This window comes from Cucumis sativus, chromosome 1, assembly GCF_000004075.3.
Source record: "Cucumis sativus cultivar 9930 chromosome 1, Cucumber_9930_V3, whole genome shotgun sequence".
Lineage (NCBI taxonomy): Eukaryota > Viridiplantae > Streptophyta > Magnoliopsida > Cucurbitales > Cucurbitaceae > Cucumis > Cucumis sativus.
In genome coordinates, this window is record NC_026655.2 from 18776583 (window position 1) to 18793325 (window position 16743).

Consider the following 16743-nt stretch of genomic DNA (forward strand, 5'->3'; position numbering starts at 1 on the left):
GCAACTTAAATTCAATTCAATGGCTCTTCTTCTCTATACTTTTCTTTCTCTTAATTTGTAGTGAGAAAAGGTTGTGCCATTGATTTCTAGTATCTAATTAACTAAATATATAGTTAAGTTAAATTTGTTTGTTAATCAAGCAATTAGTGAAGAAAAATGGCTGGAAAATTGAGTCTGGAGGAGATCAAGAACGAAACTGTTGACCTGGTAAATTAACCTTCTTTATCTCTAATTTTCCTTCTTTATATCCTCGAATTAATTGTTTGAAACAGGATTGATTTCAATAATTTATATTGTTCTTTTCTCTTAAATTAATTATCTAATTCATTGTGAATTTATTGAAAAATTGGAATAGAAGCAACCTTATATCTTGGGTTTGCATGCATGCATGCAGCTAGCAGTACCAAAGTGTGATGGTTAAATTACAAAGTTTGTTTATAGGAAGAAAATCACTATAATTTCAAAAGTTAAAATTTATTTTTTATAACTGGGTAACATCTCTCTAGTTTGATAATTGATACAATTCTAATCTCACGAATAGTTCATCCTGTATAGCAATTGAACTAGGAGCAAACCATCACAAACTAATTTGATCACACGAAGGAGTGCAAATCAGTTGTTGGTCAGTCGATAAGTCGGTTTAAGTCTTTGAAATTTTTTAAAATCGTTGTCGGTTTGGATCTTTTTTCTCGAACCAACACTGATTGAACTGCTCCTTATCTCCGATCGATTGTCTTTGGTTTCGGTTTGTGTTGGTTGGTTGACTCAGTTTTTGGATGATTGTCATGCTCAAAGTCTCTAATTAAAATAATATTATACTAGTACATGCTATTTTATAGATGATCAATATGTGAGGAGTGAAATTCTTCCCATATTTGGATTAAAGTGAAATATTATAATTACTAGATATATGTTTTTTTCTTCTTCTTGTTATCATTTTGCAAAGGCTTGAGTTAGGGCTTAACATTTACATATAAGTTTGTCCTAATAAATTAATTTAAAATTGAAAAATTGAAAATATTTATAAAAATTTTGATTTACTTTGTAATATTTATTTGATAATACCTTTTTAAAATTTAGATTACAAAAAAGTGATTAATAATTAATTAATTAAGGAGAATTTTTTTTTCCACACACATAGAGCATAAATCAACCACTACTATTGTGTAAAAATTATCTAAAGAAATTCAAATTGGATAGGTTTAGAGAAAGAAGAACAAAGAGGATTATGATAAATTAAATTTAATACAATCATGAATGGACTAATTTGGTTTTCCTCTTTTGCCCTTTGACACCTCATGTTATTAAGTTAAAATATTATTTGAATATCCATACCTTGAAGTTAATTTTTCAAATATTCAAATTTAGTTTAACTAATAGTTATTTTTATTGTCTTATTAAAAAAAAATGAATTAAAATGTAAATACAGGAGAAAATACCAATTGCAGAAGTGTTTGAACAATTGAAATGTGGCCCAGAAGGTCTCACAACTCAAGAAGGAGAAAACAGACTCCAATTATTTGGTCCCAACAAATTAGAAGAGAAAAAGGTATATTTTCCAATTAAAAAGTTAATTATTAGTTTTCAAAAATTAAATGTTTAATGAATAATTTTCTTCATTTTTGTGAACAGGAAAGCAAAATACTAAAGTTTTTGGGGTTCATGTGGAATCCTTTGTCATGGGTTATGGAAGCTGCAGCTATTATGGCTATTGCTTTAGCAAATGGTGGTGGAAAGCCTCCAGATTGGGAAGACTTTGTTGGTATTATTTGTTTATTAGTGATCAACTCCACAATCAGTTTCATTGAGGAAAATAATGCTGGCAATGCTGCTGCTGCTCTCATGGCTGGCCTTGCCCCTAAAACCAAGGTTATAAGAATGTCTTGAATGTGTTATATTTACGTTCTTTACGCTTATTTATGATTTTGAGCTCTAAAATTCAGAGAAGTGCACTGTATATAAAAGTTTGTTTATGTTTTGGCACTTGAAGTTTATAAACTTTGTGGTGTGAATTTGCAGGTACTGAGGGATGGTAAATGGAGTGAGCAGGAGGCTGCAATTTTGGTTCCAGGAGATATCGTTAGTGTAAAATTGGGAGATATTATCCCGGCGGATGCTCGTCTTCTCGAGGGCGATCCTTTAAAGGTTGATCAATCTGCATTGACTGGAGAGTCACTTCCTGTTACTAAAAATCCAGGGGATGAAATCTTCTCTGGTTCAACTTGCAAACAAGGGGAAATTGAAGCTGTTGTAATTGCCACTGGTGTGCATACTTTCTTTGGAAAAGCAGCACATCTTGTAGATAGCACTCACCAAGTTGGGCATTTCCAGAAAGTGCTTACAGCAATTGGGAATTTTTGTATTTGTTCTATTGCTTTGGGAATGCTTATTGAAATCATTGTCATGTACCCAATTCAACATCGTAAATACCGTGACGGAATCGACAATCTTCTCGTTCTCTTGATCGGTGGCATACCAATTGCTATGCCTACTGTATTATCTGTGACAATGGCTATTGGATCTCACAAACTATCTCAACAAGGCGCCATCACGAAGCGTATGACTGCCATTGAAGAAATGGCTGGTATGGATGTCCTTTGCAGTGATAAAACAGGAACATTGACTCTAAACAAGCTTAGTGTTGATGTAAATTTGGTCGAGGTTTTTGCTAAGGGTGTGGATAAACAACATGTTATTTTGCTGGCTGCAAGGGCTTCTCGAACCGAAAATCAAGATGCAATTGATGCTGCTATTGTAGGAATGCTTGCTGATCCTAAGGAGGTAGCTTTCTTTCTTCCTGATTATTATTGGTTACATTCGTATGGTGATATATATTCTTAGTATTCATTGTGTGTTCGTGACAATGTAGGCACGAGCAGGCATAAGAGAAGTGCATTTCTTCCCATTCAATCCTGTGGATAAGAGAACTGCATTAACTTACATTGATTCTGATGGTAATTGGCATCGAGCAAGCAAAGGAGCTCCCGAGCAGGTATTCTTAATGTTTCTACTAGTTTGTTTCATTAAAGATCATTGAATTTAAGTCAAATGTTTTCTAACTAGGATGTTTTCCTATGATCAATTTTTGTATATAGATCTTAACACTTTGCAACTGCAAAGAGGATGTCAAGAAGAAGGCTCATGCTGTAATTGATAAATTTGCAGAACGCGGTCTTCGCTCGCTGGCTGTTGGGAGACAGGTGATAATCATGTCAAATGAATCTGAGTTTAACTTAATTTGGAAAAAAACTTCTAATCATTGCTATGTTAAATCTCTTCATCCAGGAAGTGCCTGAGAAAAGAAAAGAAAGTCCTGGAAGTCCATGGCAGTTTGTTGGCTTATTGCCTCTGTTTGATCCTCCAAGGCATGACAGTGGAGAAACCATCAAAAGAGCTCTCAATCTGGGAGTGAATGTCAAGATGATTACCGGTAATTCAACTTAGCCACGTTCACGCATAGAGAGAGCAAATTATTATTAGAGAGAAATATCATATAATTCATATTACAAATGCATCAATAAGATTAAGGTGTCTATATATGACATCTCTTTAAATCTCTAGCCTAAAATCATAAATAACACATAAACGAAAAAATTAGGTTTCAGGGATATGTTGCAACACTGTTACTCGTCTCATCAAATTACTATTGATTTTCACATTGCTTACTATGTTCCTTAACATATGGTTTCTAATGATATGCAGGTGATCAACTTGCTATTGCCAAAGAAACTGGTAGAAGACTTGGAATGGGGACAAACATGTATCCGTCTGCATCATTACTTGGCCAACACAAGGATGAAAGCATAGCAGGCATTCCTATTGAAGAGTTAATTGAAAAGGCAGATGGCTTTGCTGGAGTTTTTCCAGGTGAGAAATGAATTGAACTGATGTGAAAGTTTCATTTATGTAGCCATGTACGTAGTCTAAAATTTCCATTGTTGAATGTTCAGAACACAAATACGAGATTGTAAGGAAGTTGCAAGAGAGGAAACATATTTGTGGAATGACCGGAGACGGTGTGAATGATGCTCCTGCACTAAAAAAGGCTGACATTGGAATTGCAGTTGCTGATGCTACTGATGCTGCTAGAGGTGCTTCTGATATTGTTCTCACAGAGCCAGGCTTGAGTGTTATCATCAGTGCTGTCCTTACGAGTAGAGCTATCTTTCAGAGAATGAAGAACTACACAGTGAGTCTTAAAAGACAAACATACACACTAGTTTAATTTTCTAATTATATGATTACATCTAACCAATTCACTCTTTTTTTCTTCTTCTTTTGCAGATTTATGCAGTTTCGATCACAATACGTATCGTGGTATGTGTAAACAAACATATTTATGTTCATACAAACAAGAAGCATAGATTTTTATCCAATATGTATCATGAATCTCTTACTTGAAGAATTTTTGCTTTTCGTTGTTGATAAACAGTTTGGTTTCTTGCTTATTGCCCTCATATGGAAATTTGACTTCTCCCCATTTATGGTTTTGATCATTGCCATTCTAAATGATGGTTAGTATCCTGTTCTTCAATGAAAATTTAATATTTTTATCAATCCCTTTACATAACTAATCTCAAAAATGGTTTCTTATACAGGTACAATCATGACCATTTCAAAGGATAGAGTGAAGCCATCTCCATTACCTGATAGTTGGAAACTGAAAGAGATATTTGCAACAGGCATCATGCTTGGTGGTTACTTGGCATTGATGACTGTCATATTCTTCTGGATAATGAGGGAGACAGATTTCTTCCCAGTAAGATTTTTTAAACAAATTTCCTCCCTCACCCCACTATTATATCTTATTATTTATCAAATGATGGCACAATGCAGGAGAAATTTAATGTGAGACCTATTAAGGACAGTCCTAAAGAAATGATGGCTGCTCTTTATCTTCAAGTGAGCATTGTCAGCCAAGCTTTGATATTTGTTACTCGATCGCGTAGTTGGTCCTACTTTGAACGACCGGGGTTGCTACTGATGGGTGCTTTTGTTATTGCACAACTGGTAAGGAAAGAATAATGTTAAGATAATATGCAAAGGAACCATTCATTCTTTTTGTTAAAATGTCTTAAATTTATTATTTGATGCTTCAAAGGACCATAAACGGTGATCTTATTGTATTATCTATATATCCCTCTCTTTGTTTGCTCGTAGATGTACTTAACACATTATCGTTAACCACATAGGTTTTTGTGCCGATTTTTCTACTGGTAATCTACTTCTTTTCTTTGATTGTTTCATAACACCGTTAAGTAATTGTTTGGGTTTCAGGTTGCAACACTCATAGCAGTATATGCAAACTGGGAATTTGCAAAGATAAAAGGAGCAGGATGGGGATGGGCTGGTGTAGTTTGGATCTACAGTGTTATTTTCTACATTCCATTAGACTTTATCAAGTTTGCAATTCGCTATATCTTAAGCGGCAAAGCTTGGCTTAACTTACTGGAAAACAAGGTATATAATTTATCCACATTTATACCTCAACATGTTCTACTAGTATCAACTCTCGTTAGCATTTTTTAAACTAGATTCAATTGCAACTATGTTTTCTCTTTTCAAAACCAGACCGCCTTTACGACCAAGAAAGACTATGGAAGGGAGGAAAGAGAAGCTCAATGGGCTGCTACTCAAAGAACCTTACATGGCCTCCAACCAGCACCAGAAAGAGCTAGTCTCTTCCTTGAAAAGAATAGCTACAGAGAGCTTTCCGAAATCGCGGAGCAGGCCAAGAGACGAGCAGAGATAGCTAGGTAATATACAAGAGCTAACTCATTATCAACCTTATGAATTTACCTAATTTACTTCACTGATTTACAACATTTTCTTGTATGTTTATTAATACAGGCTTAGGGAGCTCAACACTTTGAAGGGTCATGTTGAATCAGTAGTAAAATTGAAAGGGTTGGATATTGATACAATCCAACAACATTACACAGTGTAAAAACTGCTACAAAAAGTTGTTGCAGAAAGAGATGAAGGAAAATGAGATAAAAGCTAAGGCTAAGAAAAGGAAGAAGGTTATGTTAGAAGAACCAATCTAAAGAAACTAAGGAGAGCACCAATGTTATTCTCCTCATCTGTTCTTTGCTTTTTCCTTTTCCTTTTCCTTTTTTTTCTCTCCCACTTATGTAGATTTGTTATCATAATAATGCAGAGGTCATGTTTGGGTTGACCTTTCCTTTTTTCCCCCATGTTTTTTGCTTTTTGCTTTTGCTTCTCACTTTGTCTCTCAACTGTTTTGTTAATGGAATGGAAATATGAAATCAATATCTAATACAAGTGAATGGGAATAATGCAATGATATTTGATCTCTAGTTTGTATAATAACACTCCAACCATAGTTTAATTGACTGGCCGTTGTGTTAAAATATATTAAAATTGTTATTTGTTAGTTCAAATGATCAATAAGTAAGTGGATCGAGGACAACACACTCTATAGTAGAGATTCGAGGACAATAATTCTAAAATCTAATTTTGACATCCTTTACAATTTGGTGAGATGTAATATATATATAAACTCTCTAACTCTACTTACACACATGAATCTACATTATCTTATACTTTTTCTTTAATATGAAATTTGGCTCCTTCTCTATATCATGCAATCAAATATAGCTAACAGATTGTTTGTACTTTCTTGGTTTTAACGATAATTGGATTTCAACTTACATGATATTGTTAAACATATGTATAATTAAGGTTAAATCATAATTCAGAATCCCATGAGCTCAACTTCTGAAAAGGAAAGAATAATCCAAATAATTCATGATGATTCCAATATTGAACAACAATAAGATATACATATATACATATATATATATATATATATATTAAACTTAAGGAATGATTTTAGAGACAAAGCACATTGGCTACAACCTTTTTCTACTTTATTTTCAGATCCCAACACACAAACACTAAAAAAACAATATTTTGATTAATATTACCCAAAAGAAAAAAGAAAAAAGAAAAAGGTTTTGCAATGAACCAAATAGAGATCTTTGGGTTGAGGGGAAATAGTATCAAGTTGAGATTTTGTGTCTCCTCTTATAACCTGATAATGACCAACCATAACCTTTGTCTTCCCATGTTCCACAGATTCAATCACCAACTTCTAAGGATCATACCATTTCTTTTTCTATACAAAAAATAAACAAATAAATTAATTCCAATCCCTATAACCATTACCCCCTTAACATGTCATCTCATGAAGCTACAAGAAAGAAAAAAGGGAAATAATTGAGGGAATTATTTAAGTAAGAAATAGAAATACAGAAAAGGGGGAGAGGGTGAAGGAGAGAGGAGAGAGGAGAAGAAAATGGAGGAAGAGAGAGAAAGAGAAAGAGAAAGAGAAAGAGGGAATTGGATCCAGAAGTGATAGGGGGTTTGGTCCCAACTGAAAAAAGAAAGAAATATTAGAGAGAGAGAGATTCCAATGGACCCATCTCCCCCCCATGCTTTCTGTTTTTTAATTTAAAAAGGATTTGTCCTGATTGATTGGGAAGTCATACCTCGAATCTGATGCAATGAACGAGGAACCAAAATTGATCCATCATTTCTTTTTTTTTTTTCTTTCTTTCTTTTTAACAACTTTAATTTAAATAAAATAACATTTTTGCTTATTTCTTCTTTCAACTTTCCTCTCTCATCACTACGCTAAACATTTTCCTTTTCCATGCGCCTTACTTTTAAAATTGGAGTTTATATTTGGTATAATCCGACTTCACTATACCATCGTTTCTTACTAATATGCCAACTATTTTTTGTTTGATGGGGGTATCAACATCTTTCATATTTCATTGATCTAAAAAAAAATACAAAAGAAAGAAAAAGAAAATTCGTAGATTTTTCCTTTTCCAAGTATTCTTACAATTGTGCCAAATAAAATTTGAACCTGGTATTGTACTCTATGAAATTTGTCTTTTGTATTTTCAATTATTTGGCTACACTATACCCTAATTTAAATGACCTATTTTTTTTCTTTCTTTCTTTTTTGTTGGTTCCACATTTTATTTTCATGGTTTATTGATGAATATAATAGATTTGAGTACAAGAAGAGAAAATCTTGGTGCTTTCATTTTTCTTCTTTTCTTTTTTGAAATAGATATAAAGGTGCAAAAAAAGAATTGTCCCAATTTTTAATTTTTATATGAGATAAACATATAACATATAAATCTTCTTAACTTTTAATAAAATTATTAAGTTAGGCTTTCAATACTACGTCATATATAAATATTATGTTGGCCAAGTTATTCTAACTATTTGATAATTATATATAAATAAAAGAAAACAATTATAAATATTATATAGTTCCTGAAATAAAGGAATGAGAAGAGAGAATGATAAAAATAATATCCTCATAGGACAATCGATGGAAATATATTCTCTGTCCCAAACTCACTTTCACATTATCCCTATTTAATTAATTATTCACAAATTACTTACTAAATTTAAAATTTATTAGAAACAAACAAATTAATGTGATTTCAACCTCAAACAAAAGTAAGTTTTAAACGAGGATAAAAATATCAATGGTTAAGTGAATATATATCTATCTATCATTATATATTCGTGAATAAAACAGTATTATTAGTATGAGTATTGACAGAGTAAAAACAACAATTGATATTGAGAAAGAAACAATTTTTTGTTTGAGCTTGAAGTAGTTCAATCACCACCTAATAGTGAAGTGAAGGGTGAAGAATAAATGAATGAATGAATGAAGAAGCACATGACCCAAAACACACAAGAAAAACAAGAGTCATATCAAAGAAACACAAAGTGGACAATTGGATCTCATTCAAATTTAATGGATAAACACACAAAAACCTTTGATAAGAAAAGAATCATTTCCCCCAATCTCCCACTTCCTTGGATGGGTGATTGACACGTTCCTCTAACATCCCTCATTCAACCATCCCCATTTAATACAAACCTAACTTTCAAAAAATAAATCCATTCATTGCTTAACCCTACTTCCAAATTTGAATTTAAAGTAATATATATCTAAGTTTACGTACTGTGATCTATTGTGTATATATATAAAATAAAATTTAGTCATATTTATTTATGCTTGAATATAAATGGGTATTGTTCTCTCCAATTCACAAGTAGTCAATTCAATGTCTTGTATTTGAAAGGATTGCAAATTGTGTAATAATTAAACTTTTGCATTGAATGTCTAAGAAAAATATTTGATTGACCAAAAAAAATCACATGACATGTTTTGTATATGGTCCCCTCTACTTCTTTGCTAAGGTTTTAAAAAATATTTATTATTAGACATGCTTTCCTTCTATATTAAATCATTGTATTTGGTATCTCTTTGGTGCTATAATCAATCATAGTTGACAATATATACAACCCTTTATTCCACTATTCTATATTAGAAAAATGCTTTTATTTTTTAGAACTAGTTTTGATTTAAAAAAATATGTTTTGTTAATATACGACAAAGATGTCTATTTTTGAATTGAATCACTTTTTACGATTCATTTGATCAATTTCTAATCAACACAATATATTAGAATTTGAAGATTTATAAACCACTAGAATTTGATAACACATAGACAAAGATATACATAACATCAACTTTAAAGGTAGTTTTTGATTCTATTCTAAAATTTTTAAATTTTCAATTAATTTTATATAAATTTTGAAACGTATACATCCAAATATATAAAGTATGAAAATTAATATAAGATGTAAAAATTAGAAGTACATACATGTAGTATATAAAAGAAAACTTATATTTATTATTATTACAAGTTACTTTATTTACAATGACGTCATTGTTAAAATAATTTACAAAATCATATACAAAAGTTGTCGTGTCAATTTACATAAACAACGTTGGATGTCATACATGTCTTCCAATTTCTATACATTATTCATTGTATCATTTTATTTTCACAAAAGAGAAAAGAAAAAGAAAGCTTCAAAAGTATTGTTTTTGAACAAGTTTAAAGATGAAATATAATAGATTGGAAACTTTTTAAAAGTTAAAATCTATTTAGAGATATTTGGCTTAATTAATTTATCTTCAAATTATATAAAAGAATTTAAAAGATGGTGTGGATCTAATAACTCAAAGTATATATTTGCTAGAGATTTTGGGTCACATCTTAAACCTAAAAAGAAGAAGAAGAAAGCATCATTATATAACATAACAATTTTAATGGTTAATTTCTTTACTTAATCTTTAGGAAAAGGTAGCACTTAGTATGCTTCTCATTGGTTTCCTAATACATGAATGCAAAAAAAATAAAATAATAATAAGAAGAAGAAAAACCTTTTATGACTTAAGCATTCCAATAATAATTTTTTGTCCAAATGTTTATAAAGATATAATCTTTTAGAAGAGCTTTGTGTTCTTTTAATAAATATATTTTAAAAGATGAAAATAATGTGGTCTCTATCTGATCTAATGCTAAACTTTATTAAAATGGAACCAATATAGTTTTACTATTAATGTCCATGAAAGATAATATAATATGATTATTCCATCTTTAGGTGAGAGGCTAATGTATTAAATTAGATTAATTAGTAATTTAATTTGAATATTCCTTTAGAGAAAAAAAAAATATATGTATAATAACTATATAACAAAACTTTATTATATCTCACTTTAATTATTCTTTTTATTTTGTTCTTCTTAGTTGTAAACCTAACAATATTAAATTGAGATTTTATAGAGGTCAACATAGTTTAATTATTTTTATCAAATTCAATATTACCAATAATGGATCTTTTTATTCTAAGTATTGATCATTATAACCAATAATAATTCTTTTAGTTTAATTAATTAAAGCTATAGGCAAGTTTACTAATTTTGCAATTAACTTTCACTTTATCTAGCTTAATTAAAGTTTTTTTAAGCTTTATATTTAAATGTGAACATAGATGAAATTAATAGCCGCAATCTCATCCTACATCACAATAATTTTAAAGTTAAATAATCCAATAAAAGAAATATTGGATATATATATATATATATATATATATATATATATATATATATATATATATATATATAAATAAAGTTATTCCTAACCCATTATAATTGATAATCTATCAAACAATTTTTGTCTTACTTGTTCTACTTGTTTAGTCATTTGCAATTCAAATAACCTTCCTTCCAAGCCTTCCTAAATATAGCATTTTGCCACCATTAAAGAGAAGGAAGAAAAAAACAAATTCTACATAGTTGTGGAAAATTTTAAATAGAAAGATAAATTATAAGTTTGGACTTGAGTATTTGTATTTATTTCATTTGTGTATTTGTGTACTTTGTTTGAATTTGTAATAGCTACGTCTTTTCAAAAATTTACATTTTAAAAGAATAATAGATAGATAATGTGTATAAATTTGTTTTATGTAATATAGATTTATTGTATTTAGTAAATCATATTTTAAAATATAATATATATTATAAATCATATCATAATAGAAAAGGATAATAATGTAAAATTTTAAATTAAGTTACAAATTTGGTCCTTGTGGTTTTAAAATGATAAACTCATTGTGTCGTTCTATCAATCTCATTTATAAAGGATATTAAATCATAAGAACTATATATAAACTCAAAATTATTATAATTTAACTAACAAAAATAAGGCTAAATTTATGATTTATAAATATAAAATACATAACACATTCAAACATATCTTAAAACTAAAGTCCAAAATTTGAATCTATCACTAAACACTCCCTTAAAATTTTAAAGAACTCGCTAGTCCTAAAGCTATAGAACAAAATCAAGATATAGCGACTAAATTTGTTAATCTGAGATGGCAGAATGTTGCATCAAAAAGGTTGAAAGAAATGTGAAATTCCCCACTTCCTAGTTAGGTTATATATATGTGTGTGTGGAAAAATTATAATTAAAAAAAGAAATTAGGTATAGGGAATCTTAGGGAGATAAGGATGAAGGCAAAAAGAAAAAGAGAGGGAAAAGAAAAAAAAAAAAAAGGAATGATAATTGGAGAGAGAGAAATAGAGAAGGGAAGGAATGGGACCCATAGAGGTTAAGGGATGTGCCTTACTTAGCCTACAAAGCGTGCTTCTTTCTAATCCAATCCACTATCCCCAACACCACACCTCACCACTTCTATTGCCTTTACTTCCCTTTTTCTTTTTTCTTTTTTCTTTTTTGGAAATGTATAAATTAAATCATTCTTAATTTCCACATATATTATTTATTGTTTATTATTTATTATTTATTATTGTTTTGTCTTCTTTTTCTATCTCTTCTTTTTCCCCACCACTTTTTGTCTTTCTTTCCTAAGATTTTCTCATTCAATCTCAAACACATTCTCTCATCTATGTCCCTTCTCCCTCTCCCACCCCTACCCCTTCAGATACTCATTTTTCCTCTTTCCTCCTCCACCTTTCCCCTTTTTTATTTATTCATTCAATCCTCTATTTCTTTTTAATTCCCAATCTTCCTCTTCCTCTTCTAACATTTTCTCATTTACTCTTCAATCTCTTATTTTCTTTCTTACATTTTTAGTCCTTTCAATTCCACCCTAATTTTTTTGTCCTCTTCAATTCAATTAAATCATATCATACATAATTTTAAATAATCTTTTAACATCATTGAATACCAATTACTATATTATAAGGTAGAATTTAGAAAATGATGATGAGGTATAGAAATGGTAATTGTTGTTTTTTCTTTTCTTGAATGAAATAGATAAGTGGTGGCTTGGTAGGATATGAAATGTGACATTAGTAGGCATATATATGATTTGAAGTGGATGAAAAGTAGATTTTATTTTTAAATACATTTTTGTTTTCTCCATCCCCATTTCAACAAGTGGCACCTCCATATTAGTCTTCTCATTAATGTCCCACTCTAACTTCCATCCATCTATTGCCACCTATCTTTAATTTAATTCACTTCTTTATTATTATTTAGTTCTTCCATAAATCTTATGACTAAATCATATATATACAAATTATAACTTTCAACATAGTTTAGATGTTATTAGAGATATCATTCATTCAAAATTATATTAATTCATTAACATTCAAGTGTAATCAATGAATGTCAATGTTAATTAATTAGTGAGGTATTTTTATTCAATTAATTAATGAAAGATATTTATATATTTGTCATTGTGTGAGTGCAATTCAATCCGAATTTAAACTACAAATGTTAACGACAATAACCAAAATACTTTTTTAAGTGTATGGATAAAATTACCAACGTTTTTAACCTTTAGAAGAAGAAAAAATTGAAATACTATATATAGTATTAATGGAGAAGTATTGTATGCCACTCAATTGGATTTTTTTTTTCAATTTTGGTATAAATCAAAGGGATAAGGCTAAGTTACCTTTCACATCACTTAAAGTGCTTTACATGTGTATATAGTACATTACATTTGAGAATATATGATAGAAAATTTGTATTTCAAAAAAATATATTGGATGTATCAACCGATTTCAATTCTAATTTATTCCAATATACAATTCAATATGGGATGAATTCATTCATATATACATCACTCATATATATGTTTTGTCAACATACTCTATTGAGATTCTCCAAGGACCCACTTCATATTATTTCACTTTCATATGTATCAACTTTGGATTGTTGAATTATTCATTTCTCCAACCCAACTACTCCTTATTTTTCTGGGAGAATCTTTTTCTTCTCTAAGTTTGAAGTTGCACATGCACATAGAAGGACCTTTGAATCAAACTCGAAGCAAAATTACAGCTATCATATATGTTTGCAACATGGCTTCGGTGAAAGTTATATTGAAACCTCAAACAAAAATCTTGTCGTCGTATGTCTCCTAGATCATCTACTATTGTAAAGATTTGCCTAAACCCCAACATATACGTATTATCTTAGACAAGATACACTACAACAAAATAACATAAACTAAATTGTTATATCAAAAAAGAAAAAACAAATGTTAAAAAAATTTGTTACTTGACAACTTTTGATTAGAGGTAGGGGTAAGATGAAGTAAAATACTTTTCATATAAAACAAATAATTAAGAGAAAAGGTTGGATAAAATCAGTAATATAAGTATAGTAATAATTATAATTTAACCAATGATTTAAGTTAGGTTGATGATGAATATTGAAAAAATAATTAATAAAAATACATTTCTCTTTTAACCAATTGACGAATTGCATCATCAATGGACACTTTTGGTAGCTAATTAAAGAACACACATTATTATAAGTTAAGTACTATACACACAAATTTCAAAATAGACAATTATTATTCAAATTTATATAAAATAACGTTAAAAAATTGTATATTTGTTACAAATGCATAACGTCAATGTTATGATGTAATTATATCATTTATTTGTGGAAAAGCCACCACTTCCCTCATAATTATCTTAATTAAATTGCCATTAAAATACATTATTATATAGTTTATCATTTGTGAATCTAAAACTTTGATTATCTCTCTCTCTCTCTCTTTTTGAAGGGTCAATGAGAAAATATGGGCATGTGCATAGCTCACATGGACAACCTATGCATAGCCAACCACCATGCCATGCATGTCACAAGGCACATTATAAAATTATGATTTGGGATAAGACCTTCATTAATTCATTATAATATTTTTTATTAACACAACCTTAATTCATTATAATATTATTATTTCCCATCCTCCCCGGCTGATTATTTAAGTTATTCGGTCGATATTTCTGACTTAGGCTAATTTTACGAGGACATCCAATAGGATTCTTTTCTTTCGGATATATCTTTTTTTCAAAGTTATGAGTTTTACTTTTGTATTTGATTGATTTTTTATTTTTTTGTGTCTTCGTCTCTCTGTTAATCCAGTCCAATTCTCTTTTTCTCAAAATAAATAATAACAACGAACAGTAATCATACAACTTTTATAGGAGCATTACAAGGAAGGTCATGAAATTAGAAGTTACGATATCGAACTTAAATATATGTATTTAAGAATATTTCATGCCAACGTGAGTGTGACTTATCAATTAAGACATAGGACGGCCAGAGAAAAACAACTGGATCTTGGAATCGAATTTTTAGTCCTCTACAATAACAATAATAATTAAATCGATAATAAGACAAATGAGATACTGAATAACAACTTAATGTGTTTTGAAAAAAGAGAGAATATTTATATAACACTTCTTGATAGGGACTATCCAATTTGTATTTAAGAATAAACTTTCATATAGATATTTCTCCAATCCCATCAATTTTTCCCTTCTTGTTTCCTTTCTTTTTTTTTTTTTTCCCTCTCTTTAATACCATTGTCATCTTCCTCCCCTTCTTTCCTTTTAAGAAATAGAATCTATCAAACTATATTGGTAATTTTCCATTAAAAATTCCCACTACCTCATCAAAACTTTCTAAGCAAAATATCATATCATATATATAAATTAACTTTAGCAATTCAATTCTAAATATTCTTAGTGTGGGTCCCATTCCAAGAAAAATATACTCACAAAAGAAAAAGTAAAAAAAAAAAAAAACCAATAAATAAGATTATTTCTCTTTTGAGTTTCCAACCCAAAAATAATAATGACAACAACAATCCAACATTATCTTGATCACTTTATATATTTTGCCATTTATTAAGCAAAATATAAAAATGGAAAGAAATTAAATAATTTTTTTTTTAAAAAAAAACCAAATTCATATATGTTTTGTAAATTAATAATAAATAAAGATATAGAGTGAGGCATGTGGGTGTGATTTGGGAAGAAGCTAAGGATTGTTAGGGTTAGGGATATTTTTATAAGTATAGCTTTTGTAGGAAAGTGATGTAAGAGGAAGCTTCTTCCCTTTTTCCCAATCCCAAATCTCTTATACCTAATAATATCATATCATGAAATATATTGCTTAGTTTTGACACCTATTTTTGCTTACATTTATTGGCACCAAAATAATTATAGATCATAATAATAATAGTAAAAATAATTTTTTCCACAATTAATATAACATCACATAACACTATCTTTTTTGTTTTCTTATTCTTTATGAGGGAGAGAAAAGAGAGTGTGTGAGAGAAATATCCCTCAAAAGTGTAATCATAACTCTCAACTTAAACTCCTCAAGGACATGTGAGAATTGTTTTCAAAATATAATTACAAAAATTATCATAGCTTTTTAAATATAGCCTTTTAAATATATTATTATTAGACAGAGAGAAATGTTCAAAAGTTTTGTTTTCTTTTTTTTTTTCAAATTTTTTTATTTAATTTTATTCTCTCTCTTCCCCCACCTCAAATTGTGTAGATATTTTTCAAGAGAGAAGAATATGGTACAATTTAAATAGTAGAGTGAAAGAGAAATTAAACTTTGAGATGTGAAGGAAGTAAAGAATTGAATAATCAAAAGGGTACTAAGAATTTACAGCTAAAGGGATGTTAGGTCAAAGTCTTTTGTGTACAGTGATTCAATCCAAATCATGAAAGCTTTCCTACGTGAGAATAATATTCGTTGGAATGTCTTGATTGTGTTATCTGATTTTTCGAATGATGAAGTACGAATCTCATTAACTTGAGTTCATATGTATTTATATTATTTATGTTAATTACAATTCTAACTTTAGAATTTAGAGGACTTGACACATTTAAATCTACAATCTAATATTTTATCCTACTAATTGTAAAATGTAACTAACATAGTACTATTAGTAAAACACATAAATATTTGTGTGATTCTTTATTAATAATCTTTGTGCGTAACCTACATTTAAAGTATCTAACTACATGTTGTCA

The 16743-nt window shown here is 29.4% G+C and overlaps 1 protein-coding gene across 1 annotated transcript; it reads left to right on the forward strand.

Moving 5' to 3' along the window:
• Window positions 1-6188, forward strand: HA3 (plasma membrane ATPase 4). Its single transcript, NM_001305750.1, is given in 16 exon segments — window positions 1-207; window positions 1430-1549; window positions 1633-1869; window positions 2020-2781; window positions 2870-2992; window positions 3096-3200; window positions 3286-3430; window positions 3703-3867; window positions 3951-4189; window positions 4285-4317; window positions 4433-4514; window positions 4599-4759; window positions 4837-5010; window positions 5278-5460; window positions 5572-5756; window positions 5851-6188. Coding segments are annotated over 16 exon segments (2862 nt in total). The 5' UTR covers window positions 1-156; the 3' UTR covers window positions 5948-6188.
• The last annotated feature ends 10555 nt before the right edge of the window (window positions 6189-16743 follow it).